This window comes from Mytilus edulis, chromosome 6 (genome assembly GCF_963676685.1).
Source record: "Mytilus edulis chromosome 6, xbMytEdul2.2, whole genome shotgun sequence".
Taxonomy (NCBI): domain Eukaryota; kingdom Metazoa; phylum Mollusca; class Bivalvia; order Mytilida; family Mytilidae; genus Mytilus; species Mytilus edulis.
The window spans coordinates 89,250,428-89,277,512 of record NC_092349.1 but is presented as its reverse complement, the minus strand read 5'-3'; the positions used below and the strand labels follow the sequence as shown (position 1 = coordinate 89,277,512).

The window sequence follows — 27,085 nt, the reverse complement described above, 5'->3', positions numbered from 1 at the left end:
CCATTCTATTACGATACCAGGATGATGAAAGCATGTAGACATATTTAACGTGTTAAAAATATGGCAGCACGCATGAATTATTCTTGCATAATATAGTACTTTTAAAGTCTTACAGATATTGATCTTTTTAATGAATCTTTCCTCACACTTATTTTATTATTTTATCGTATGGTACATAGTTGAACTTTAAATTTGCGTGTTATTACTGTATCTATGCATACATTTAATGCTACCATTTAAATATTTTGCACTCTAGTTAGCTTTTACAGGTAAGGATACAACGACATTAATCTTGTTTAAGTGGTAAAGTGATACTCATGTGTTTGGTATTTGATAATGAAGTAAAATGACTAAAAGGTGAGACTAGATTTTATTATTATTGCAAAGGCAAAACAACTAAGTGTTATATTTTGAAAGTGAATGCATCTTTTAAGATTTTACAGAATTTTGATATTGTTCATTTTGGTTTTTTTCTTTTACTAATAAAACTGACTTTGGAATATTATGTAAACCAAAGCACCATACGCAACAACAGGGAACAGTCTAACAGCGAAATGATAATTAATATACGTTGTCTAGATGTTTAATTTTCTCCCGAATAACATTTTCTATTTTTTATATCTGAATTAAATAGAGTATGACCGGCTTCCGCGTGTAAAATCATAGGGGGCAAGGGGTTTAACTCTTATGCTGTTTTGGGGCAATTTAATTCTTTGTTATCTGTTATTCTGAATATATTTGCTGTTAGCTGTTATTGTCTTATTTCTTGTTAGCTGTTATAGGACTATTATTTTTTGTTGTTGTCTATTATTGTGAGAATGTATTTGCTGTTAACTGTTATTGAAAATTGGAATGTTGACAACCAATCTTCGGTAGAAATTGAAACTTGTTGAACATTTCGGTCTTACCACTGGTGTGTCCTTATTCGGAGGATTCCAGTTACATACACATCATATAAACATATCAAAATCAGTCGGGTCCAGCACCATTCCAGTATATCTTACTATAATCCTTTGTAATAAATTTTATTTTCGATGAACATGTATTTAGAGTTACCTAGAATTGCTTTGCTCAATATATAATTATTTTTTCTTATGGAATACTTTTTTCATCATTTTTTGGGGTGTTTTTAAAAAAACTCATGCATGCTTGTAATTTAAATAGTATGTGTATTCTCAGAAAAGAATCACAGAGCTGAGTCTGTGTTCCTTATTGTTTAAAATTTATGCAATACGGAATACAGACTCAACTCTGTTTAAAAAGGTGTTTCTGTTAAGGTAGTATGGACTTATGCCTACCCTGATCAGATATTCCTGACCATATATTCTCCTTTTTGTAATATTAAGAATTGTTCGATTTTGATTTACATGTATATATGGGGATAATGTTCCCTGTATCCTCATACATAAAAATTTATTTCAAACAATTCTTAATATTACAAAAAGGAAAACATATGGCCATTATATCATATACTATCTTAATTGTCATATATTAAAACATAATTAGTTTGTGCAAAAAACAAAAACAAAAACAAACATACTATAGCAAAGAAATAACAATTCCAAAAGAAATGAACACAAGGGAAACATATATAGTTTTCCATTGTAGTTAAGAAATGAACCTACACTTTTGGCAATATGTGGCTCTTAAATCATGGATTTAGTTTTATTTACATTTATAGTAAGTTGCCAATTTTCACAGAAACTACTAAAGGAGTAGGTCCAGTAAGACCCCTTTTCCGCCCGAAAATATAGAGGTTTTACAAAATTGTTAAAATGTAAACTTTTAGTTATTTATTACACAGAAGAATGCTTCTGCTTCATAAATATGGGCTGTTTTTGACAATACAATGCACATATATCGGATACTTGCACATTAAGTCATGCCAAATTACTGAAATCTTCACATTTCTAGCATTTTAGTTAAATTTTAGACGGTTTTCGTGTAAAACGAAAGTGGCCGCATCCGTGTTCATCCTTTATATTGAAATGTAAGTTGTATTTTATGATAATACATAACATATATAAAGGTTGAGGATGAACACGGATGCGGCCACTTTCATTTTTGACAAAAAAAAAACATCTGAAAAGTGACATTTTTCGGCATATTTGGTAGATTTTTCATATTTGAGCTTGAATCGGATAGTTTTTAATGACTAAATCAATTAAAATCTTTCACATAAACTATTTGATTCAAATGAAATAGACACCTAAGTGTTTAAAAAGTGATCAAAATCTTTCGTCAGATGAACCTGAAATTTGAAGCCAAAATCGGTCCTCACCAGACCTACTCCTTTAGTTATACTGTTCTGTAGACCCTCTTTACTCAAAAGTAGATGATCTACAAAAACCAGGGATTCAAAGGACCCCCCCCCCCCCCCCATCATAGGTTTGACGAATCAACATTTGATATTCCACACTCACTGCAATACTCGACAGATTCGATATGTTTTGTTTCGACAATTTGTACATTTTCCATTTGAACCTATTATATCATGTTTTAAAATCACACACTGGGCATGATTTTCGAAAATATCCTGTTTTCATGTCAATCCAGCTTCAACTAAAAAAGGAAATTCGCGCGTTTTCATTCATAAAAACACAACGACTTGTTCGCACGAAAAAAAAAACTTTCTAGCTACTTCATGTAAAATCGTGATATTACAAACTAAAACTGAGGGAACTGTTATCACAGATTAATAAAGCCTTAGGTAAATAAATATTAATATCAAGGACATTTAATACAAAAAAAGATGTGTAATACACACTAAGGTGGGGTTTTCCTGTATATCTATTATTAGACGGGAAATTTTCATCAAATTTAAAGAAAAAGTAGATATATACGTATCCATAATAAAAACAAACGTAATTTGTAACACTTTATAATGACCTTATATCCAAAGAAATTAATTAGTTTAATTAATTAATGACATAAAAACCTAAAATGACGTCATAGAAATTAGCCTCACCTCGGAAGGCTACCTCAGTCTCAGGAGGCTACCTTTTCTCCATAGGGTTAACATAAGCAGAAAGTATCCAGAACCCCCACTTCTATTTTATTTTCTCCACCATACTTTTGTTTTCTTACTACAATGTAAGGATATTATTTTATTATTTTATAACATCATTTCGTCAAATCTTGATTAAGTTTTAATGATTCGAATAGAGTGACATCTTACACTACAGGAATATCTATAATTCAAAATTTATGTTTAGGAAAATGGCAGATAGAAAAATATTACAGCTGCTGTGCCTATTATATGATGTGTGTAAAGAAAGTATGGAAGAATTCTTCAAGTACAAATGTTTAGGCAATGATCCAACAGATGACAAATTAACAACATATTTGGTGGATAACAAAGTTAAACTATATTATCATATGAAATATTCCATCTGCCACAAGTGTTCTGCTTTAAACAACATATACAACTGCGCCAAAGGAAGAAAACGATTATTTAAATCTCTGTTTACATTGCCAGAAGATCGTTCAATGGCAGATATAAGCAGTGTTTCTTTGAAGGACATTAAATTAGACAATCTCGACATATGGACAATTCAGTATTTGTTATTAGCATACGAGTTAGAGTATAACCAACATAATTGGATCTGGACATTATACGAAAAAAGAAAAGAAGTTTCTTATGTACGCTTTGAAACAATAAGTGATGAAAAGTTTAATAGTATATGGAGTTCAACAAGGGAAATAATTTTAAACTTTGTACGGTTGTTAAAAAATCCACAGTACGAAAAGGCTGTTGTAAAACAACTTACATTTCTAAAAATCACAGATCCTCCATTTGTTAGCTATAAGTCATATTGGTGTATGATGCAACAGGAGTTCATTGAAGATGTAAGTAACAATCGTATATGATCTATCAAACTGTCTTTTCTATATAGAGAATAATGAAAAGTAGAAACTTACAGAAGTTTCGAATATCATTGTTAAGCTCTAATTTATTCATTTTACAATGATTATGGTTTCAGTTACCAAATGTGTCAGTCAGAAGTGAAGTTTTAAACATTCTAAAGATCAACTTAATTAAAGAACCTTAGTGAGAGTGCTCACATACCCCACGTCCCCACATTGTCACTGGAGAAATAAAATAACTGTAAGAAAAAAAAATGTAAAAGAAAAAAAAAATAATTATAATTTCCTCTCGATTTGCACATCTACATAGTATGTCCTTATTATCTACAAAGTTTTTCATGAAGTTCTTTGTGTGGTTTCAGAGGAGTTGCGATGACAAACTGTCGCAGACGTATATTGAAGCAAATAAGTTCAAAGGGGCGTAACTCCTAGAAAAAAAATGAATCATAATTTTCTGTCGATTTGCATATCTATGTATTATGTCCTTATTATCTACAAAGTTTCATTAAATTCTGTTGTGTGGTTTCAGAGGAGTTGCGATGACAAACTGTTGCAATAGTATATTGAAGCAAATAAGTTCAAAGGGGCGTAACTCCTAGAAAAAAATTGAATCGTAAAATCCTGTCGATATGCACATCTGCAGAGTATGTCCTTATTATCTAAAAAGGTTTCATGAAATTCTGTTGTGTGGTTTCAGAGGAGTTGCGATGACAAACTGTTGGAGGAGTATATTGAAGAAAATGAGTTCAAAGGGGCGTAACTCCTAGAAAAAAATTGAATCGAAATTTCCTGCCGATATGCACAGCTACATAGTATGAATTTGTCCTTATTATCTAAAAAGGTTTTTTGAAATTCTGTTGTGTGGTTTGAGAGGAGTTGCGATGACAAGAAACAGGACTGACGAACTGACGGAAGGACGGATAGACGGACGGGTTAAAAACATTATACCCTCCGCAATTTCGTTGCGTGTGGGGCATTAAAATATTCAATGACACTATTTTCAATTTTTGTAGCTATAGCATAACGTTCGATAATTATATGCCCCACACTACTGCTTTTACAGCTAAAAACACCCTACTATTTAAAGAGCGCTAAATACAAAATAAAGAAACTTGCTATTTTAAATTCCTCTTTCAAGGCATTGCACTTCATTCATTGTCTTTAGCTTAAGTAATAAAATTAACGGTACCAATTTTCTTGCACCAGATGCGCATTTTAATAATACATGTCTCTTCAGTGATGCTCGTGGCCAGAATATTTGAAATCCAAAGCTTATATAAAAGATGAAGAGCTATAATCCAAAAGGTCCAAAAAGTATAGCCAAATCCGTGAAAGGAATCAGAGCTTTGCATGAGGGAGATAAGTAAATGATGCGGTACAATTAAGTATTTTCCATCATTTGGAATAAAGAAGATGTGTATCTTGTTTGTCTTTTAGATATCGACAAGAACTCTAATGACGTAGATGCCTTTAGCTATGATCAAAACCAATTCTTTATAAACAGCCCCTGTTTTTTTGTATGGTTTGTGTTGCTCAGTCTTTAGTTTACTATGATGTGTTTTGTATACTGTTGTTTGTTTGTTCTTTTTCTTTTTTAGGCCATGTAGATGTCGGTTCATTTTCGACATATAAGTTTGGATGTCCTTCTGGAACATTTCGCCTTACTTTTATAATCAGCTATAAAATACCCCGAAGTGAAATACTGACTCGACGTTACTAGTTTTAAAATAGATATTGAATCCATGTTACTAAACATAGCAGCATTTAGTAAATATTATATCCAAAAATGGTGACATAGAGTCAATATCATTTTCAGATTTATCTGATTTACATATTTAATTCATAAATTAAGGACTTTCAATCAGTCAATACGTTATATATGAACCTGTTAGATTATATTGAACCTCGGACTTCGTCCTCAGTCAATATAATCTGAACAGGTTTATATATAACGTATTGACCTCGTCAAAAGTCAATAATTGATAAATTTTATTAGGAATTTCAATTACACACATTATCCAGTGAAACCTTAAATTTTAGTAAGTATTGAGAGACTTTTTGAAAATGGTTTCGGTGTGAAGTCAAACTAGGAAATATTTTCCTACCTTTTTTTTAGACAAATACACGTTGTGAGTTGTCAGCCCTATTTGATCATATGTCATCAGAGGGGTAATTTCTTTCATAAAGTTATTTATTTTTACAACACACTACCACACGTACACCAACAAAAAACTTATTTCCTAAATATTTCATCAACATGCCACAATGAAGTATGTATCGGGTTTGTTTCAAAATTCAATGAAGACAAGGAAGGCACGAATTAAATTACAAAAGGTAGGCTTTGTAATGTTGTTGGCGGAGTGGTCAAAGGCGCTTAACACACAGTAGGTTTAATTGTCACGCCGTCCAAGAGAGAGAAAGACCAAAATCCAATACTGAAAGTTTGCAGATCTACCATACTCATGATAGTATGGTATGAAATTCTTTAAAATATTTCCAGTGCTATCACTGTTTAAAAACCAACAATCAAATAATTATCAAAGGTACCAGGATTATAATTTAGTACATAAGACTCATCAGTGACGCTCATATCAAAATATTTATGAAGCCAAACAAGTACAAAGTTAAAGAGCATTGAGGATCCAAAATTCCAAAAAGTTGTGCCAAATACGGCTAAGGTAGTCTATGCCTGGGATAAGAAAATCCTTAGTTTTTCGAAAAATTAAAAGCTTTGTAAACAGGAAATTTATAAAAATGACCACATGATTGATATTCATGTCAACACCGAAATGTTGACTACTGGGCTAGTGATACCCTCGGGGACGAAACGTCCACCAGCAGACTGAGCAACACGAACCCCACCAGAACCCGGGGATGTTCTCGGGTGGTTCGGACTGGTAAGCAAATTCTGCTCTACATGTGGCACCTGTAAGGTTGCTCGTGTAAGTAAACACCCGATGATAATCGTATTCGGTAGGTCACATGATTTAAACTTCGTGTCTGAGCTTTTGATTTTGCCATTTGCTTAGGGAATTTCCGTTTATTTTCCTCGGAGTTCGGTATTTTTGTTATTTTACATTTTTTACCCTTAGATGATTCAGCTTCTCACGTTTCTACGTGTATTTATATTTCTGGCTTTAAAATGCCATGGTTTAAAAAAAGAGGGACAGTCAAACTCATAAATCTAAAACAAACTGACAACTCCATGGTTAAAAATGAAAAAGACAAACAGAAAAACAATAGTACACACGACACAACATAGAAAACTAAAGAATAAACAACACGAACCCCACCAAAAACTAGGGGTGATCTCAGGTGCTCCGGAAGGGTAAGCAGATCCTGCTCCACATGTGGCACCCGTCGTGTTGCTTATGTGATTACAAATCCGGTAAATAGTCTAATTCGGTAGGTCATATTCATGAAAGGGAAGGGGATTGTAGTTACGACGTAAGGAACATATCCGATATCATTTGTGAAACGGTTATTCCATAACGGTCAACCAATCTTCAAGGCCTATTTAAACTAGAAAAGCGATTCGGACGCATGCAATTTATAAAGCGTTACTTTCATTTTCTAAAAATTAAACTTTAATGCATTACAGAAAAAGCTAAATATGAAGAATGACAATTAAAAAAACGACATTTGAATATCTGAATTGTATGGATTATTTTCATTGACAATTTTGTATTTTGTATAACATGAAATTTATGATTAACAATCATATTTTTTAAATGATTATTTGCAAAAGTTTAACTCGCTTGCAAAAATAGTTATTATTGTTATTTCTGTTTTTTAGTTAATACCTCATCCTGGCACCACTGTATCTACACCTTGCAAGAATCATCCTACTAACATAGATGAAATAAAAAACAATCATAAAAAAGAAGTAACAGTTAATGTACAAACAGACAATATTTTTGTCGGAGATAATAACAAGGTCATTAACAGCATTACAGATCCGACTGTTAAACGACTAATTATAGACATTTTGGAAGGTCAACAGCGTGATCGACTAGAAAGACAGCAGCGTGAAAGTTTACAGAGACAGCACGAAAGTCCGTATAATAATGGCTAGAATTTTTAATTTTGTAAATTGCATCTATTTCTTAAAACAATAGTTTAACAGTTTTATTAAAAGTCGTCAACGTTAACAAACTGATAATCTTGTATACCATACGAGTAACTGGCACAATGTTAAGTAAAATATATGACATTTTATATATACATTTATGATTGCTTTGATAAAAAGTAACTGCCTACAAGGAAATAATTGTATTTTTTTTTCAATGGTAAAATTGAAGTCGCTATGAAATATGTAAAGCCGCCATCCTGATTTGCTTGTCCGTTATGGAATATTTGTGTCTAAGACTATCATTCATATGTTGGTGTTCCGGTTTTTTCTGTACATCAGGCCATAAGTTTTTTCGTTTAAATTGATAACATTTGTCATTCATGACATTTTATAGTTTGTGAAGCGGTATGGGTTTCTCGCTGTTCAAGGTCGAAAATTCACCTCTAATTGCTATCGACGTTTCATTGGCAATTATTCACATCTTCATATTTTTTTAATTTACCAAAAAAAAGTCATAATAGAAATACCGGAAATATACAAATTCTTAGAGAAACATAATATTTTCATTATTTCATTTAAGGAGTACTGGTAGAGAAAGTTGAACAGTTGTGTGTGATTACAAACATCAAACATATGACAGGGACCGAGGGTATGTTTAAAAAAGAAAAAAAAATATATCGACAAATCTGCTATAAAGGTCACTTGTATATTCAATAAAAAACAAATGATCTTGTTTTTCAACCTCTTGTTGTTCGAATGTAGTAACGCCTTAGCATTTTGAACATAAATTCAACGGTCCCTCTCAAATGTCGTCAGTTTTCTCTAATACCATTGATGACCGTTTTATTCATTATTTGTTTTGTTTAATTCGTTTGTATCCTTTCCATTTCAATCATAGTTTCATTCAATATTCGTCGTGTAATAGTTAACCTAATTTTTTTATTTTTTTTAGCGCTTCGGATGAACCAAATCAATTGGTATAATTTTTTTTATTGAATCCCTTTTTGAAAGCCTTAGTTGAGAATAAAAACTATGCGGTATTAAACAGCTAGTGCACTACTTGTACCGCCGATAATGTTTATAATTATTTGCACAAGAACAAGGCATTGTACATATAAAAGAACAAGATTTACTTTTGAAATTAATTCAACTATAATTAAATATCTCGTTTAGATCAATCTTTCAAGACAGATAGACATGATAATGGTATGGATACAGGGCAAGGGGCAACACAAAGATCAGATGAAACAAAAGGTAACCAAAATACCTTCTATTGATTTTTTGGGATGGGAATGTTATATATTGTTCATATTGCTTCACATAAGACGCAACATTTTCAAACTCTTTAATTCTTATCTTTTAACATATTGTACACGAATGCTGAGTTCTTATAAAAATGTCAAAAACTATTCGATTTTCATTTCAAACTACCCGAAAATGATACATGAAAATGGACTGCTTTTGCCAAATTTAATCTAACTATTTTTCACAAATATTTTATTCTTAACATGTCAAAACAAAAGTCTACATACATGTTTAAAAAAGGGAAAAGAAATAATCGCTGTATACTCTGTCTCTTATTAAGGTCTTGTCGCCAAATAACGTTATAATATATATCGAAGCCGAATCATCTCTTATTTCAGAGCAGAAATATTACTTCGTTGAATGGAAAATAAAAACACCAGACGACGCAGATGAAGAGGAACTAGAAAAAATAGCAAAATCTATTGAGCTAGAAAGAGTGCTTGATGGAAATGTTACGATAAAATTTGTTCGAATTGGTTCAATTGTAATTGGGACGTTAATTTCCGCAAATACTGTAGATAATTCCGATTTCTTCAATCAAATAGTTCGACGGTTTATACGGATGATAGTTGATAAGTGTAGTGTTGACACTTCATATGAACACGTTTTGGAAGTTGATGTTACTTTCAAGCCATCAATAGAATGTAAGTAGATGTAAAAAGTCAAGTTGAAAAAATCAGGTTCGCTTATTTAGTTTTAAGCTTGTTTATCGTTTTCCCTATGGTCATCCGTTGGCGTCCGTTGTGGTCAACTTCAATGACACTTATGTAATAACATCTTCTTTTTTATCTCATAACAAAGTCGAACCAATTGTTGCATGACTGTTATTTGAAATATTTCAATCATATAACCCCCTTTTTGTTTTGATCAAATGGTTAGCATGGTTGCCGGATGCAATTGTGATTCTGGTTATAACACTTTAATGTTGATCGGGTGACAAACGAGGCTCAATTTTTGGCACCTAGTTTCGGGAATTCATATGTTCATCTTTATCTGACAAGGAATAATCATTGCATATGTATGTTTTATTAACAGCAATTAGCGTAAGAAGGACCGCTTACGTACGTCACCACTGTGTTCGATCAGATAATATAAGGTCAGTTAGAGGCTTTCTATTCTAAAATATCTCTCCTCTGTTCCTAAATTAATGTTAGTCGCCTTACAAAAAAAACCCTACAAATAGAAACCATGTGGCGCATTATCTTTTTAATCTTCTTCTTGAAAAGACATGGAAAATTTAATCAGATTTTACCATGAAAATACAACAGATACAGTTCAATCTGCCTCATATATTGTTTACATTTAGATGTTGACAATGATTGTAGGTTAAAACAAAAGAGATGATTTCAACTTCCAAATTGTGAAATTTTGTTTCTATATCACAGTAGCAACAATCAAGCAAAGCCTGCATACGGAGTTTATATCTCGCAGTTGATACGATATTTAATGAAAGCCGTTCTTTGACCTAGATTGTTTACTTTTTACCAATTGTGACTTGGATGGAAAGTTGTCTCATTGGCACTCATACCACATCTTATTTCTAATGGCTTGTATTTCCAATCAAGATTTCCTTGATGAAGAGTAGCTGCTCACAAGGAAGCTTTTTATCCAAGATCCAAAGTGATGAAATTGAATTCATTTCTTTGAAAATTTTACGGACGCCATCATGAGTTGGTCGAATGTTCTGGAGTATTCGTTTCACAGATGACAACAAATATGTTCAAATCTGACGTAACTGCAATCCCGCCCACTTTCCCAAATGTGACCTTACGAATTCGACTTATAACTGAGTTGTAATAACATGAGTAACACGACGGGTGCCACATGTTGAGAAGGGTCTGCTTACCCTTATTAAGGATCACCTGAGATCACTGCAAGTTTTTGTTGGGATTCTTGATGGTCAGTCTTAAGTCTTTTATGTTGGTTTTTGTGCACTGTTGGGTGTCTGTTAGTTTTGTTTCTTTTTTGGTCAAAGTGTTGTCTGTTTATTTTCGAATTATGAGTTAGAATATCCCTTTTTTGTTACATAATGTGCGCTGCACATGCACTTAATTTGGATTTATTCGGTTGGACGCATAACCATCAAAGGCAACCTAAGCTACTCTTTAATAGTTATCAAAGGTACCAGGATTATAATTTAGTACGACAGACGCGCGTTTCGTCTACATAAGACTCATCAGTGACGCTCATTTCAAAATATTTATAAAGCCAAACAAGTACAAAGTTGAAGAGCATTGAGGATCCAAAATTCCAAAAAGTTGTGCCAAATACGGCTAAGGTAATCTATGCCTGGAATAAGAAAATCCTTAGTTTTTCGAAAATTTCAAAGTTTGGTAAACAGGAAATTTATTAAAATGACCACATTATTGATATTCATGTTAACACCGATGTGTTGACTACTGGGCTGGTGATACCCTCGGGGACGAAACGTCCACCAGCAGTGGCATCGAACCAGTGGTGTAAATAGTTATCAAAGGTACCAGGATTATAATTTAGTACGCCAGACGCGCGTTTCGTCTACATAAGACTCATCAGTGACGCTCATTTCAAAATATTTATAAAGCCAAACAAGTACAAAGTTGAAGAGCATTGAGGATTCAAAATTCCAAAAAGTTGTGCCAAATATTGCTAAGGTAAATAGTTATCAAAGGTACCAGGATTATAATTTAGTACGCCAGACGCGCGTTTCGTCTACATAAGACTCATCAGTGACGCTCAAATCAAAATATTTATAAAGCCAAACAAGTACAAAGTTGAAGAGCATTGAGGATCCAAAATTCCAAAAAGTTGTGCCAAATACGGCTAAGGTAATCTATGCCTGGAATAAGAAAATCCTTAGTTTTTCAAAAATTTCAAAGTTTGGTAAACAGGAAATTTATAAAAATGACCACATTATTGATATTCATGTCAACACCGAAGTGTTGACTACTGGGCTGGTGATACCCTCGGGGACGAAACGTCCACCAGCAGTGGCATCGAACCAGTGGTGTAAATAGTTATCAAAGGTACCAGGATTATAATTTAGTACGCCAGACGCGCGTTTCGTCTACATAAGACTCATCAGTGACGCTCATATCAAAATATTTATAAAGCCAAACAAGTACAAAGTTGAAGAGCATTGAGGATCCAAAATTCCAAAAAGTTGTGCCAAATACGGCTAAGGTAATCTATGCCTGGAATAAGAAAATCCTTAGTTTTTCAAAAATTTCAAAGTTTGGTAAACAGGAAATTTATAAAAATGACCACATTATTGATATTCATGTCAACACCGAAGTGTTGACTACTGGGCTGGTGATACCCTCGGGGACGAAACGTCCACCAGCAGTGGCATCGAACCAGTGGTGTAAATAGTTATCAAAGGTACAAGGATTATAATTTAGTACGCCAGACGCGCGTTTCGTCTACATAAGACTCATCAGTGACGCTCATTTCAAAATATTTATAAAGCCAAACAAGTACAAAGTTGAAGAGCATTGAGGATCCAAAATTCCAAAAAGTTGTGCTAAATACGGCTGAGGTAATCTATGCCTGGAATAAGAAAATCCTTAGTTTTTCGAAAATTTCAAAGTTTGGTAAACAGGAAATTTATTAAAATGACCACATTATTGATATTCATGTTAACACCGAAGTGTTGACTACTGGGCTGGTGATACCCTCGGGGACGAAACGTCCACCAGCAGTGGCATCGACCCAGTGGTGTAAATAGTTATCAAAGGTACCAGGATTATAATTTAGTACGCCAGACGCGCGTTTCGTCTACATAAGACTCATCAGTGACGCTCATTTCAAAATATTTATAAAGCCAAACAAGTACAAAGTTGAAGAGCATTGAGGATCCAAAATTCCAAAAAGTTGTGCCAAATACGGCTGAGGTAATCTATGCCTGGAATAAGAAAATCCTTAGTTTTTCGAAAATTTCAAAGTTTGGTAAACAGGAAATTTATTAAAATGACCACATTATTGATATTCATGTTAACACCGATGTGTTGACTACTGGGCTGGTGATACCCTCGGGGACGAAACGTCCACAGCAGTGGCATCGACCCAGTGGTGTAAATAGTTATCAAAGGTACCAGGATTATAATTTAGTACGCCAGACGCGCGTTTCGTCTACATAAGACTCATCAGTGACGCTCATTTCAAAATATTTATAAAGCCAAACAAGTACAAAGTTGAAGAGCATTGAGGATCCAAAATTCCAAAAAGTTGTGCCAAATACGGCTAAGGTAATCTATGCCTGGAATAAGAAAATCCATACCGTTTTCAAGTTATTTCCCTGTATAACTTCATCGCAAAATGTTTTAAGTAAACCGTTTGGATTTATAAAAAAAATCAAAATTATCTCTTTTCTTTAGCTACTAGGGGTAAAATTTAACAGGTGAGCGATTTATGCTATTTGAAGCGTTTCATTTAATGAAAAAGTAACAATATAGTTGGTTAATTAATTCAGGTGAGTAAAAGAGAGACGAAAGAACATGCAAACAATTAGACCGTTATTTTTCTCTTTTGAATTGTTTTGCCTTTTATAGCTGACTTTATATGCGGTATGGGCTTTGCTCATGGTTGAAATCTGTATGGTGACCTATAATTGTTAATTTCCGTGTCACTTGGTTTATACTTAAGTCAAAAATTAACTGAAAACTCCCTGTCAAAAAACAGACGAAGATCAAAAGACAAACGAACACAACATAAACAACTTAGGAAAGAGCAACAGGAACCCCACAAAAAACCGGGAGTGATATCAAAATTACGAATGCTTTATTTGCAAACTGCAAATCAAATGAACATGTTTTATTTCGTTCTCAAAGGAACAATTAGGATTGAACCTCAAAAGTTAACACATCCTCTAAAACCGATTTATGTGCGCTCTTTATATGACATCGATGATACATATAAAATAAGGGTATTTTTGTATTTGATACTGACTTTATCAGCAAGAATATCAAGCGAGGCCGATGAAGTCAGTATCAAAAAATAAAATGCCATTATTCTGTTTATCGACAATTTAATAAAAAAAATATAACTGCTGTTTTTGTTGAGAATTTGAAGTAAATTCGAATAGTTCGTAAAACTACTTTTTACGCGTAAAAAACGTTGGAATAGTTGTTCGGTTGTAAGAATAAAGTTGCGTGCATTTCGCTGATAAATTGACGCGGATAGACTTAAAACATTGTCTCATGATCTTGAAAATATTAATCAGTAAGATCAAAGGGAAAATGTACAACATGCCAATGAATTAGCTTACATGGATGACAGAGAATCAGATGCACAGATGGAGCTATATTCATCCTTGGTATAAAACGTGTTTTACTATAAAAATTCTGTTATATCTTGCCTTAAAAGATAACTTTGAGAATTAATGTATGGTATGGAAAGTCACAGATTTACTACATCATAATTTAAAATAAACATACAGATCAAAAGAGTAAAAAAAACTAGGAGAGAGAAAGAATCTAACGAGTCAATTTTTCCTTCGAGCACATACATCATTACTAAGTCTTTATGATAAAATTAACATTAATTAACATGTTTCTTAGTACAAATTTGAACTGTTCATTTAGTAACTATAGATTTAAAAAAAAAATAAACTTGGACATGATCAAGGAAACTAACATAGTCTTGTCTTTTAGATGTTGTAAGACTTCATAATCAGATTCCCAAGTTATTTGTTTTTATTTGAATGTGTCGATGCCTAAACATATATCTTTTCGTTTACCGTATTGCTTTACATTCGACCAATGTTTCAAAATTTGTTTATTTTTACCCTAAGTTGTGTCGTTGGAATTATGCATCACGTTTTGGTCATTATGATAAGATATCAAAACATAATATTATCTAGCCTTTTTATCATTAAATGGAAGAATGATTTATTGCAATTTACTCTGAGGTACCTTTTCATCTTTTTCGAATTAACTATCATTATTAAATCATTGAAGATACTGAATTGTCGATTAAGAAAGTACGACAAGAAATATCGTCTCCATCTACTGGAGTCATGAAAAGTGACGAGAAGCGCACTCAGACGTATGGTTCGGAATCCAAAAGGAGTGGTAGGTATTACTTCAGATAGAAACCAGTGATATCCGATTGTAAATGTAAATAACACTATTATTTTTTTGCGTCTCTCAATATTACTAAATTTGCTAAATGACCTATCAAAATTGTGTGATATGGACCAATCTGGCACTAAAATTATCAAATCGACTTTGTATGTTTAGAAAAGGCGAATCAGTCATAGTTTGACTTTATTACTGATAACTAGGTTGAATTAGGAATGTCCAACCAATCAAATTAGTAAGATATAGTTTTAACAAAGGTATCATAGAGTTAACAAGATCGCAGATGATATTAGTTTGATTGATTTGTTTAATTTTTTAGCACCTGCATTTTCACATTAAAGTAATTTTTTTACAGCTTATGTGAAGATGTTTTCAAGTGCATCGACTGTAAAGGATTACATGATGTCTTTAAAAGTTGATTCAATTGGAAACGTAAGACCTTGGTTGTTGCACATTATATGTGTATAAACTGAGATATACTTCATTAACTAACTTAAAATATAAAAATGATCAGATGGTTCAATACTTTGGATACAAAATGCTATTTCAATGAATATTTAATTAAGATATTCTAACCTTATTCGTTGGGGATAGCAACTTTATAAAAATCTAAAATGAAAAATACAATATAAGCAAACGTAAACTTGAATTCCACATACGGTCTTTAACATCAAACAAATATTAATGCAAATAGGAAAAGCACTAAATCGAGAAGTAGTGAAAACATTCAACATGTATAGTTGAACTCACCAACTTAATTCCTGTAAAACAAGAAAAAGAGGAAGACAAAATAATTATGAAATAAGGAAAACAACCATCGATGTTTGATCGAGTTTAAACAGCCATCAAAAAGTGCCACCTTGAATTTATTTCACGAACAAAAATTTACAGCATAATGTAAAATATATTTCAGTTGATATTTCAGAGTAAATTATCTAAAACTGGTATAATACAAAGAAAAATTCAATCAAACAAAAAATTATTCATACAATATGAAAACGATGAATGAATGATTGGTGTAATTGAAAGCAATCTAAAAGTTTATACATAATGATAGTAACATATGACGTCTTGCATTGAAAAATAGCCAGATGTACACTTTTTAGAGTAGATTTTAAACGGCAATGTAATAAATATGCAGAAAAAAGCGATCTGGTTATTGGTCTAAAATATTAATTTTATCTACTTATATTGATTTTTCTACCAATGAGTAGGTATAGCTTACATTCCCTTTATCATTTTTCATATGATGAACAAATTGTATGTGGTATTGAACGTTCAAAATAGCAAAAATTCACTACATACATTTTACCTTCCAAACAATAACAAACAAAGCCATGATTTTTTTTAATTTGTTATGAGCTTTAAAGAAGATGTCAGTAACTGAGAGTAATCTCCGATCTGTACTTAGTGACTTGTTTTGATTGTGTGGATGTATAAATATCAGACCCGTTAAGTCATTTTCAACTGATTGTTAAGGTTTGCTCATATGTTGTGCTGTTACATCACTGTCCCAGGTTATGGGAGGGTTGTCAGACGCAAGCATGTTTAGCCACGCCAATTCTATATTTGCCTGTTTGAAGTCAAGAGTTTTTTGTTCAGTGGTTGTCGTTTGTTCATGTCTATCATATTTGTTCTTTGTAAATTGTTTTGTTATAAAAAAGTTGGTACTTTTCTCATTTGAATATTTTTTTATTTTATTTTGAGGCCTTTAATAGGAGACAATACTGTTTGGGTTTTTCTGCCTGTTGAAGGCCGTAATGTTGCCTGTAATTGATAACATATACTTCATTTTTACTTTGATGGATAGTTGTCTCATTGGCAATCATACCACGTGTCCTTATTTTTATAAAATACAGTGATTGTATTGCCGTGGAAATGTACTTAACACCTTACTAAACGTAAGTCCAAGACGACCCGAATTTTAACGGAATTCCTCACAAAATGCAAAACAGCACTTCAAAGATGAACCCAGAAACACAACTTCTACATCTATGCATCAAAACTCTGCAGGGTAAAAACTAAGCCGTGCTAAAAAAATAATTAATGTAAACAAAATTGTCCAACGATCTCAGCGAAAAACACAGCCAACATACTAAAGTTTAGATAACCACAGGATACATCATAGTAAATTGGCATCGTTTACATATGCAATAGACACCCTGCATTTATAAGTGTTTGTGTATAATTGCTGGTTACTGAAGTACTGAACATCTGTCATTATTGTATAAATGAAAATCTCCTCCTTTAAATCATACTATATAATTATTATCATAGTTTTCTTCCAGCGTTTATAGCATTTATATATACGTATTCAGTTGTGTTTAATTGATGTTCACTGATGCGATTTAGATATGTGAATAACATTATGTGGACATTTCGCTTTACATCTATGGTATGAAATAAAATGTCCTGTACCAAGTCAGGAATATGGCAGTTGTTTCTATTGTCCTGTTGTTTTCCTCTGATAGTTGATGTGTTTCTCTGGATTTTAGTTTGTTACCCGGATTTGTTTTTGCCTAATCGATTTATGACTATTGAACAGCGGTATAATTATATTGCCTTTATTTGACATTTTAAACCTAAAAGACAAAAACAGAACAGAACAAAACGTGTACCGAATGAAGTTGCAGAATTAATTTCAGTTTTAAATGAGATGACGACTGTTCCTTTAATATCATTTGCAAGACGATTTTTTTATTTGAAAACTTTATCAATTTTTAATTTTTACATTTCAAAATTCCGTTCATTTGTATTATAGTATTATCCTTATAACATTATTTATAATAACTATAATTATTATTATTAACATTGTGGCTTTTTTTAATTTTTGTTGTTATTGTTATTATTATTTTTTGTATTATAGTTATTATAGTTATTATGACCATTATTACATAATCTAAATGAAAAAGAATAAACTGGATTGAAAACTATGTTAATATAAATCAGTTGTAATTAGATTTTAATAATTTCAGCAAACTTTTTATGAAAAAGTTGACGAAACGGAAATTTTATATGCAGAATTTCCTCTTATCAAAATAAAAGCCTTAACCAATTATACTCATACGGTTGATAAACAGCAAGTTGCCATGATGAAGAAAGATAAGATTTACTACTTGATAAAACAAGTGGGTGATTGGTGGGAGATTACTGATACTCCCGGACCATCGTTCTTTGTGAAGTCGGAATATGCCGAGATTATTACTCCGGGACATGTTTTATCACCTGTTCGAAAACTCAGTTCTAGACATGCATTGTCGTCTACAGCAGTTCAAAAGAATTATGCAGGTGGTGTTGAGCTATTGAGTGGAGCCGATTCCGAAGTCCCAGAACCTGTAAGTATTTTGACAGGATAAATATATTCCGGAAATAAAGAGACATGAGAATGACGTTTATTGTGTTTTAGTTGAACAATCGATTGTTATAGGTGAATGTTTATATTAGAAAATCATCATAAAGATTGAATACCAACCAACCGACATTGTTTAAACTAACAGTATTATGATGATGCGATATGAATAGAAAGGAGAGACATACGTCAATAATAACTACCACATTGACACACTTAACGGTTCTCAATAATAGCAACCCCCAGGCACACCTACGGATCTCAATAATTGACAAGTGTTTCATTGCAACCTAAAGAGTCAAGTGCAACACTTCACTGGGTTAGTAGAGGGTATAAAATTGACAAAGAGTTTTAAACCATTTGCAGGCTTAATGAACCTTACAAAAGCTAGATAACTGTAAATCATTAAAAGTCGTTTGTTTATACTGGCTGTCATAGTTTTTTTCGTTTATTGTTTTAGTATGAATCCGGCGCTTGTTTTTTTTTTAGCTCACCTGGCCAAATGGGCCAAGTGAGCTTTTCTCATCACTTGGCGTCCAACGTCCGTCGTTGTTCCTCTGAAACTACTGGACCAAATTTACCAAACTTGGCCACAATCATCATTGGGGTATCTAGTTTAAAAAATGTGTCCGATGATCCAGCCCACCAACTAATATAGAACATAGGGATAAAATGTAAATTTTGGCTTACATATCTGAAACCAAAAGATTTACAGAAAATCTGAGATGGGGTAAAAATTGTACATCAGGTCTAGATCTATCAGACAAATCAGACAACTCGTTGTTTGGTTGCTGCCCTTGAATTGGTAATTGGTTATTATCTTCAATACTATTATAGATAGAGATAAACTGTAAACAGCATCTTTTACAAAAAACTTCTCCTCTGATACTACTGAGACAAATTTAACCAAACTTGGCCACAATCATCATTAGTTAAAAATGTGTCCGATGACGCCGCCTGCCAACCAACATGGCCGACACGGCTGACAATAGAACATAGGGGTAAAATGCAGTGTTTGGCTTATATCTCTGAAACTAAAGCATTTAGATAAAAATGTTCATCAGATAATGATCAACTGCCCTGAAATTTTTAGACTAATCAGACAACTCGTTGTTGGGTTGCTGCCCCTGAATTTGTAATTTTAAGGAAATTTTGCAGTTTTTAACTGGATTTTCGAAGGAAAAAAAATCGGTTAATGATTTAAGGATGTATATCGGTCGGGCGGCTGCCAAACAGTGTGTCCGTTCATAAACATGAAAATGTTTTGACGAATTTTTGTCAGATTTAAATATGTTGTTTTCTCTGACTAAATGAAGGTCAAGTTCAATTTTCATAATTTTAGCTTTTCTCGTTGTTGAGTTATATCCCTTTCCAATAGTCAAATGTGGTACTTATTATGTGATTGAGTTGTTTCCCTTTAAACAGAAATGGTTAATTATCTATATACAGTCTGATTACACAGATTAGTTTTATAGATTTTCAAAAAGACATTACAACTATTAATGATAATTGACATTTGGATTTGTTTTTCTCTTTTTTGGTAAATTGTTTGAAGAATTTTGTGGTAGGTATGTTTCTTATGGTGTATATACTAATTTTCTGAATGCTATATATATATTATATTTTTTTGATGACGTGAACTCCTTTAAAAACTAAGCTTATATTGTCTATTAACATATTTTTAGATTTCTGATTTTGGGCCAAGTTTTTTTTAAAGATCAGTAATAGAAGATCAACAAAATAGAGATTTTTGTCATGAAGTCTATTTTCGCTTACAATGTCGGAGAGTTTGATATGCACATAGATGTGCGACACAGGCTCTTCAGAGCCTCTATCTTCTTTTTTTTTTAATCTTTTTATCGCTTTTTATAATGGTGCAGCTGTCTTTAGTAGCTAACTATACTAGGATACTAGTTTTACTCATTGTTAATATAAATACCAATGTTTTATTCTCTACAAACCAATAGAATCAAAGGTACGGAGAATGACATGCCAACAATATGTACAAATAATGCATAGTATTGTTGAAGAGCACAAGGTGATCTATTGCTGCCTGCATACACAATATTTTGAACATGTTATAACATGTACGAGGTACTTGTGTTACTGTTATAACTTGTATTTGTGCAATGTACAAGTAATAATATGTAAAATATTTCAAAACTTGTACACGACATATATCTACTGCGGTAAATTCAATACAGGTCAGATAATTCCCTTGCAGTCAGTTACGATGTGTTCACTGTATGTTTAGACTGTTAGCTGAAAATTACCTCTACAGAACAACAGCATAATGTAATGCACAAGCAAAATGTCTAAACATAATTTATTACAGGAAAATATCTACTTAAAATTTTAACAAAACTTTAAGATTTTGGTTTCCGACTTTTCAGATAATGTTAATATCAAAATCATAGTTTAGGACTTAAACTAATTTTCTGGTTAACTCATTTGAGGAGCATAAATGAATTGAATATTTGATGAAAAAACCTACACATAACTATTTATTTTGAATGTATTTGACCTTTACAAAAAAAAAACAATATCAATTAGGGTCAAGCTAAGTGTAATGTAAATTTATTCACTATCTGGTTAATTCAATAAACATATTTATTGAAGGACCGCATGTTAATATATGAAATCCTTTACAATTTTATTACAGGATTACGATACAATTCCTGGCGACACTATGGATGTAAAAGCAATACTTCGTAATACGTTTGTAAGTACGATTCGTACAAAAACTAAATACATAAAACACATGAATATTAACGATACAACTACCATAGCAATGTCAAATGGCATTTATCTATTCTATAGCTATATTTCAATGAAAATAAAGAGGAACAAAGTTGGAGAGAAAAGAAGCCGGAAAAATAAATACAAAATATGCATAAAGTTTAAAAGAATGTATCACCAAATCCATTGTTCGGAATCTAGACAGGTCTCGCATGTCTATACCAATGTGTCAACCTATAAACAGCGCAGATTCTAGGCATGTCTTACATATCTATAAAACTAGGTCATCTTCTTTTAAGCTTAAAACATCGAAAGGTCTTAATTGTCTTCAGTAAATGTCTCATCCTCTACAAAGCACCTAAACTACACGGATATTAAATGTCTATAAAAATTTCTCACAATTGAAATAGACCGAGAACTAGAAAAGATACAAGTTCGATTTCTTTGCCAGATTTATCTTATTGATATTACTCCATGACTTTGTTCTTCAATTCACATTTATGGCGTGATAGTCTGTTTGCAGAGAATTCCACTCAACCCAATGCTAGATATCATCTTTAACTTATAGTGATAGGGTTTTTTGCACTGTGTTGAAGGTATAAATGTACCATTGAAATTAAAGCCATACAAGCAAAGTTCCTTTGCTTTTGTGTATTTTGTGCATATACTGATTTTGACTCATGGATTGATACCCCATATCCTTTCTATTCTAATAAGTTGTATATAAATGAACTATAGACGGGATGGGTCTTCATTCCTTTTTTGTTAAATATGTAATGCCATTTTGTTCAATTCTTAATTTACTTTACCCATTATACTTTATTCTTTATATTGAGGCACCCCATTATTCTCTATTTATTCTCTATTTTTAGGGTTTTTTTGCTTATTTTTTCTATTTTTCCTATGTGTTGTCTATTTTGCTTTAGTCTTTATCAACTATCTATAATTTGTTAACTCAATACAGTCCCCCATAGACTTCAAATGATCCATTACCTACAATTTACAACTCATATTTGCGCCTTGTGTCGCATTGTGCCAAACGGAAGCCTTTCGTCTAAGTCTGTCTACTGCTTGTAGTTCAACTTCTTCCCATGTCTCATCTTTCTGAACTCGTCTCCATGTTTTCTTTGGTTTCTGTCATTTTTTCCCTTGTAGTGACCACGTCAAGGCGATTCAACAATCGTTCCTTGGGTCCATCTGCAGTATGTTACATATCCAACTCCTTTCTCTTGTTCGTAATGGTGTTTATAATGCTGCAAATGTTGTATCTTTGCAGTAGGTCTGTGTTGGAAATCGTAGCTGTTCAAAATATCCTAAAATTCTAAACCGGTTTCTGGTGTTACTGGTACTTAGCCTTTCTCCATCTCTCTGGCTTATCTTCTAACATTCTGCCACATATAACAACACTGCTCAAGGTATGTGAAACTGACATTCAACTCTATTCCTTCGTTTTCAAAAGTAATGGACTCGATATTGTGTACCTTTTTCATACATTCTTTAGTTTTCTTTTTGTTTATTTTTAATTATTCCAGTTGTTGCAGCTTTCATTTATATATTATTTGTTTTGGTTTGCAAATAGGCATTGTTGCTGAAAGGAGAGTTATTTCATCTGCATAATCAAGATCTTATTTCACACCTAATCTTTTCGTGTTTATACCCGGCCTTTCTGTGTTGTTTCTTTCATTGTCAAATCTATTACCAGTTAGACAAAACTCCTGACATAACACGTACTTAAGCTTGCTTGACTCCAGATTAAATGTTAAACCATTCGGAATGTTTACCCTCATGTAAAAATGCACAAATGATTTTTATTATCTCGTATTGGATACTTTTTCATAAGTTTCTCGATGAATAGTGCCAAACGTTGGTAATTTGATAAATAAGGAACTGCTCCATTTCATTCAAAAGATCCATTTTCCACATCAAATCAATAACAAATTAATAACAAACTAAACCAAAACGTTATAAGGTGAAGACAACGTTTAACAATGATCATGATGATTTGTCTGTTGCTTTTTCAAACAAAATTACTGGTTGAAATACAATTAACATTACTATACTTAAGGTACAGGTCATTGTTTGTGTTTTCAATAATTTGAACTTTTCAAATGATTTTTTTTTTGTTGCAATTACAAAGGTTTTACTAGATCATAAAACGCATTTCATTTTTGTCTTACTCAGAATTTTGTTTAGGCATTGCAGTTGATTTATCGTATGAGTAAAATGAGACCTGAGATTGTGTTAATAAAACAACAACCGAACAATGTACTACAAAACACACAACCAATGCATTATGACCAGTAGGTCAAAACAAAATCAAGCAATAGACAGTTGTCTATGCAATATGTCGAACAGTTTATCATCCTAGGTCTCAAAAAGAAATGTATACATGGAATATAGACTATCGAACATCAGCTGTTAGATTTAAATCGACAGTATCATATCTACCTTACATCAAAAGTTTTATTGTTACAAATATTGATAATTGCCTTATGGATGTTTTCGAATTCCAGAGTGGAGAACAAGTAAGGCATCATGACCATGCACCACTAAGGAAAGCAAACTCTGAAGCTTTACCTCAACACGCTCCATTAAAGCGACAAACAGCAGTGTACTATGCAGAACATCAAGACAGTTCTGATATCCCATTAACGCCATCGCAGAAGGCAAAAGCATTCAGAGAAAAGAGGACCATGTCCGTTCCATGCCAAGACACTCATTCTGATGTATGTATCTTACACCATAGTTTTGCTACATAAATCAAGTGATCTGCTATTAAAAAAGTTGTGTAATATAATGTCATATATATAAGTTTGTGTATAAAAGATAAAAGGACATCGAGGGGCAAGCAGAAGATGAAACATTTTACATGAAAATAAAATACGAATCGGCTAAATAATGCTGGTAAACTGTAATTTAAGGTTAGTAAGTGTACCAAAAAATGTGATTTATGTCAAACGATTAAGGTAGCTGGGGTGTCCAAATGTTCGACCATAGATTTTTTTTAAACTTCTGTAAATGACTTCTAGTTCAATGTACCTAGGGTTTCAATTAAAAACCTGTGGGTCTCGGACCCTTGTTTTGTCGTAAAAATACATGAAAAGTAACGAAATCACACTTATGGTACACGGGTCATATAAAGGAAACTTAATTTGAGCCTATATTCCATGTGAAGATCCCGAATAACATATAATATCATAGTTAATATCTATAAAAAGTACATATTATTAAAATTGTTCACATGAAATTTCAAAGTGACAGCTTAAAGCACACACGTAGTTACAGATCAATATACCATTCATTAAAAGTCAAGGGTATGAATACATGATATTAGCTCTTACTTGTAAATCTGCATTAAACATCTGATTTTCGTACATGTTTTTATTTTAATCCTGTTCGTTATTTTACAGCTTTCATTTACAAAATGTATCTGTTTCTTTATTTTACTTGTAGCAATGTCCTCAAGGTGTAGATCAAAAGAAAAATTTCAAGTCATCATAAACTATCAATTATTCAACATTTGACTTATAACAAGGAACAACTTGGTATATAATTATTGAATTTGACATCAATACCTATTTTGAAACAATATAGGGCGATTCAGTATACAAAAAACGTAAAATAGAGTAAACTATGCATTATTAATCTTTAAGTATTGCATACTTGATAGCGTTATATTAAAAAGTATTGCTTTATATTGAAAATATAAACACAATGACATGCAAGGGTTATTTTTAGTGAGAGAGCAACCTATTGAAATAAGAAACCAAGCGACACCTTAATGTCAACATATGACCTCCATCCTGACCATGGTCCGGTTGTTGCAATTTAGAAACTATAAACGAGAGGCGAAAAATTCCAACGGGACATTCAAACTCATAAGTCGAAAAAAAAACTGACAAAGGCATGGCCGAAAAAGAAAAAGACCAACAGACAAACAATAGTACACGAAACTCAACATAGAAAACTAAAGACTGCTTAACAGGAACACCACCTCTCGCAGAACAAATGCACAAAAATGCATGGCCTCAAAGATTTCCGCCAGAATTGGTTCAATGTGTCGATAAGGAAAGGCAACAGTAGTATACCGCTGTTCGAAATTCATAAATCGATTGAATTAACAACAAATCCGGGTTACAAAGTAAAACTGAGGGAAACACATCAAATATAAGAGGAGAACAGCAATTATTTGCAATATGAAGCTCCTTAATTATATTATAATATGTACATTTTGCTAAGTATGATTGTAATGCAGTAAGTAGTGAAACATCAGTTGAAAAAATAAGCTTGTTATTGTGTTGTGTCGCTACACCACTGTCCAATGGCCAGGTTTGAGGAGTGTTGGCGCCTTATAAAATGCTTCACCTCGGCCACATTCTTATTGTGCCTGCCCCAAATCATGAGCCTGTAGTTCGGTGGTTGTCGTTGGTTCATGCCTTTCATATGCGTATTTTGTAAAATGTTTAGGTAATTATTAGGCCATTAGTTTTCTCTATTGAATTGTTCCATATTTGTCATGTCGGGGCCTTCTATAGTTGACTACAAGGTATGAGTTTTTCATTGTTGAAGGTCATACAGTTGTTCATAATTGCTTACATCCACTTCATTTAAACTTTGGAGGATAGTTGTCTCACTATTTTTATACTAAAACGCTTTATCTGTACAGATTTTTAAATAACTTCGTTTGCTATATATGCACAATGAAAAAGAATATAGCATAAAAGCATTTCGTGTGTATTAAATTTTTAGTCTAGACGCCATCTAAATAACAATCAAGGTGACCTACGAAGCCTGCCGACGGTCATATAAACCGATATAAACATTCATATTTATATACGAGCCAGTCCATGCGAAAAGGTACAAAAACGAAAATTTTACGAAATTCTAAAAAGTGTGCATAATTATAGGTAGTAGACTTGTTATTTATAAAACACATTTACTTTTCCTCATATCCTTAAGCTGTGAGCTACACGCACCTGCAAGTGTTGAGACCCCCCCCCCCCCCCAACACACACACTTTTAGTTCTATCAAGATTTTTAATGAATTATTTCATATATTTCAATCATTTTCAAAGTACAGTTTAAATGGCTTGATTTGCCAATTGATAATGTTAACCCCGGTAGCAGTGGGGATAAGGTTCTCGCTTACGATGCTGATATCAATGCAATCAGACCGGGCAACGGTTCGAATCCCGTGCATCGACGGTTGATTTATATAATATTAAATAACTTAACTTAACTTAAATTTCAATTTCTAAAACACAAGAGGTCATAGTTTTTGTATGTTCCCTCATGTTTTAATGTTGTCATACTTTCCTTCCACCGGTAAAACTGAAGAAAATTATTGACTTTTGTCTCTCTAGTGTCGTAAAATTTAAAGTTTCTAGTCGGTATAGCATTAGTCCGGGGAACAAATGATTTCACACTTGCTCAAATACCAAAAAATTCAGATATTTCTACGTCTTTTGCTGTTTTAATTGACAAAATCGGGATAGAATTGACAGTCTTATGAATGTTTACATTTATGTAATTTTTTTCGGATAAAATCATTTATCGAAAATATCATAACAAACTTTGATAACGTGTCCTGTAAAGGTTATCAAAAGGACTTTTTGTACCTTTTCGCATAGACTGGATCATATATAAATAGATAGCGAACTCGTGCAATTGGATTTTTCTAGCTCTGTTTGATTA

General features: G+C 32.6%; 1 protein-coding gene across 1 annotated transcript; it reads left to right on the top strand.

Moving 5' to 3' along the window:
• The first annotated feature begins 270 nt into the window (after positions 1 to 270).
• On the top strand, positions 271 to 25,993 carry LOC139526863 (uncharacterized). The gene is made up of 12 exons (XM_071322001.1): positions 271 to 357; positions 3,216 to 3,849; positions 7,664 to 7,922; positions 8,520 to 8,588; positions 9,113 to 9,193; positions 9,583 to 9,888; positions 15,181 to 15,294; positions 15,659 to 15,735; positions 18,279 to 18,638; positions 21,315 to 21,374; positions 23,905 to 24,117; positions 24,845 to 25,993. The coding sequence occupies exons 1-12, from the start codon at positions 347 to 349 to the stop codon at positions 24,890 to 24,892; spliced, it is 2,232 nt and encodes a 743-aa protein (XP_071178102.1). The 5' UTR covers positions 271 to 346; the 3' UTR covers positions 24,893 to 25,993.
• The last annotated feature ends 1,092 nt before the right edge of the window (positions 25,994 to 27,085 follow it).

Excerpts from the sequence above, each read along its gene's own strand:
- LOC139526863 (XM_071322001.1), top strand. Across the intron at positions 15,736-18,278 it reads AAGTTGATTCAATTGGAAAC|CAAACTTTTTATGAAAAAGT; the intron begins GTAAGACCTTGG and ends TAATAATTTCAG. Across the intron at positions 18,639-21,314 it reads ATTCCGAAGTCCCAGAACCT|GATTACGATACAATTCCTGG; the intron begins GTAAGTATTTTG and ends ATTTTATTACAG.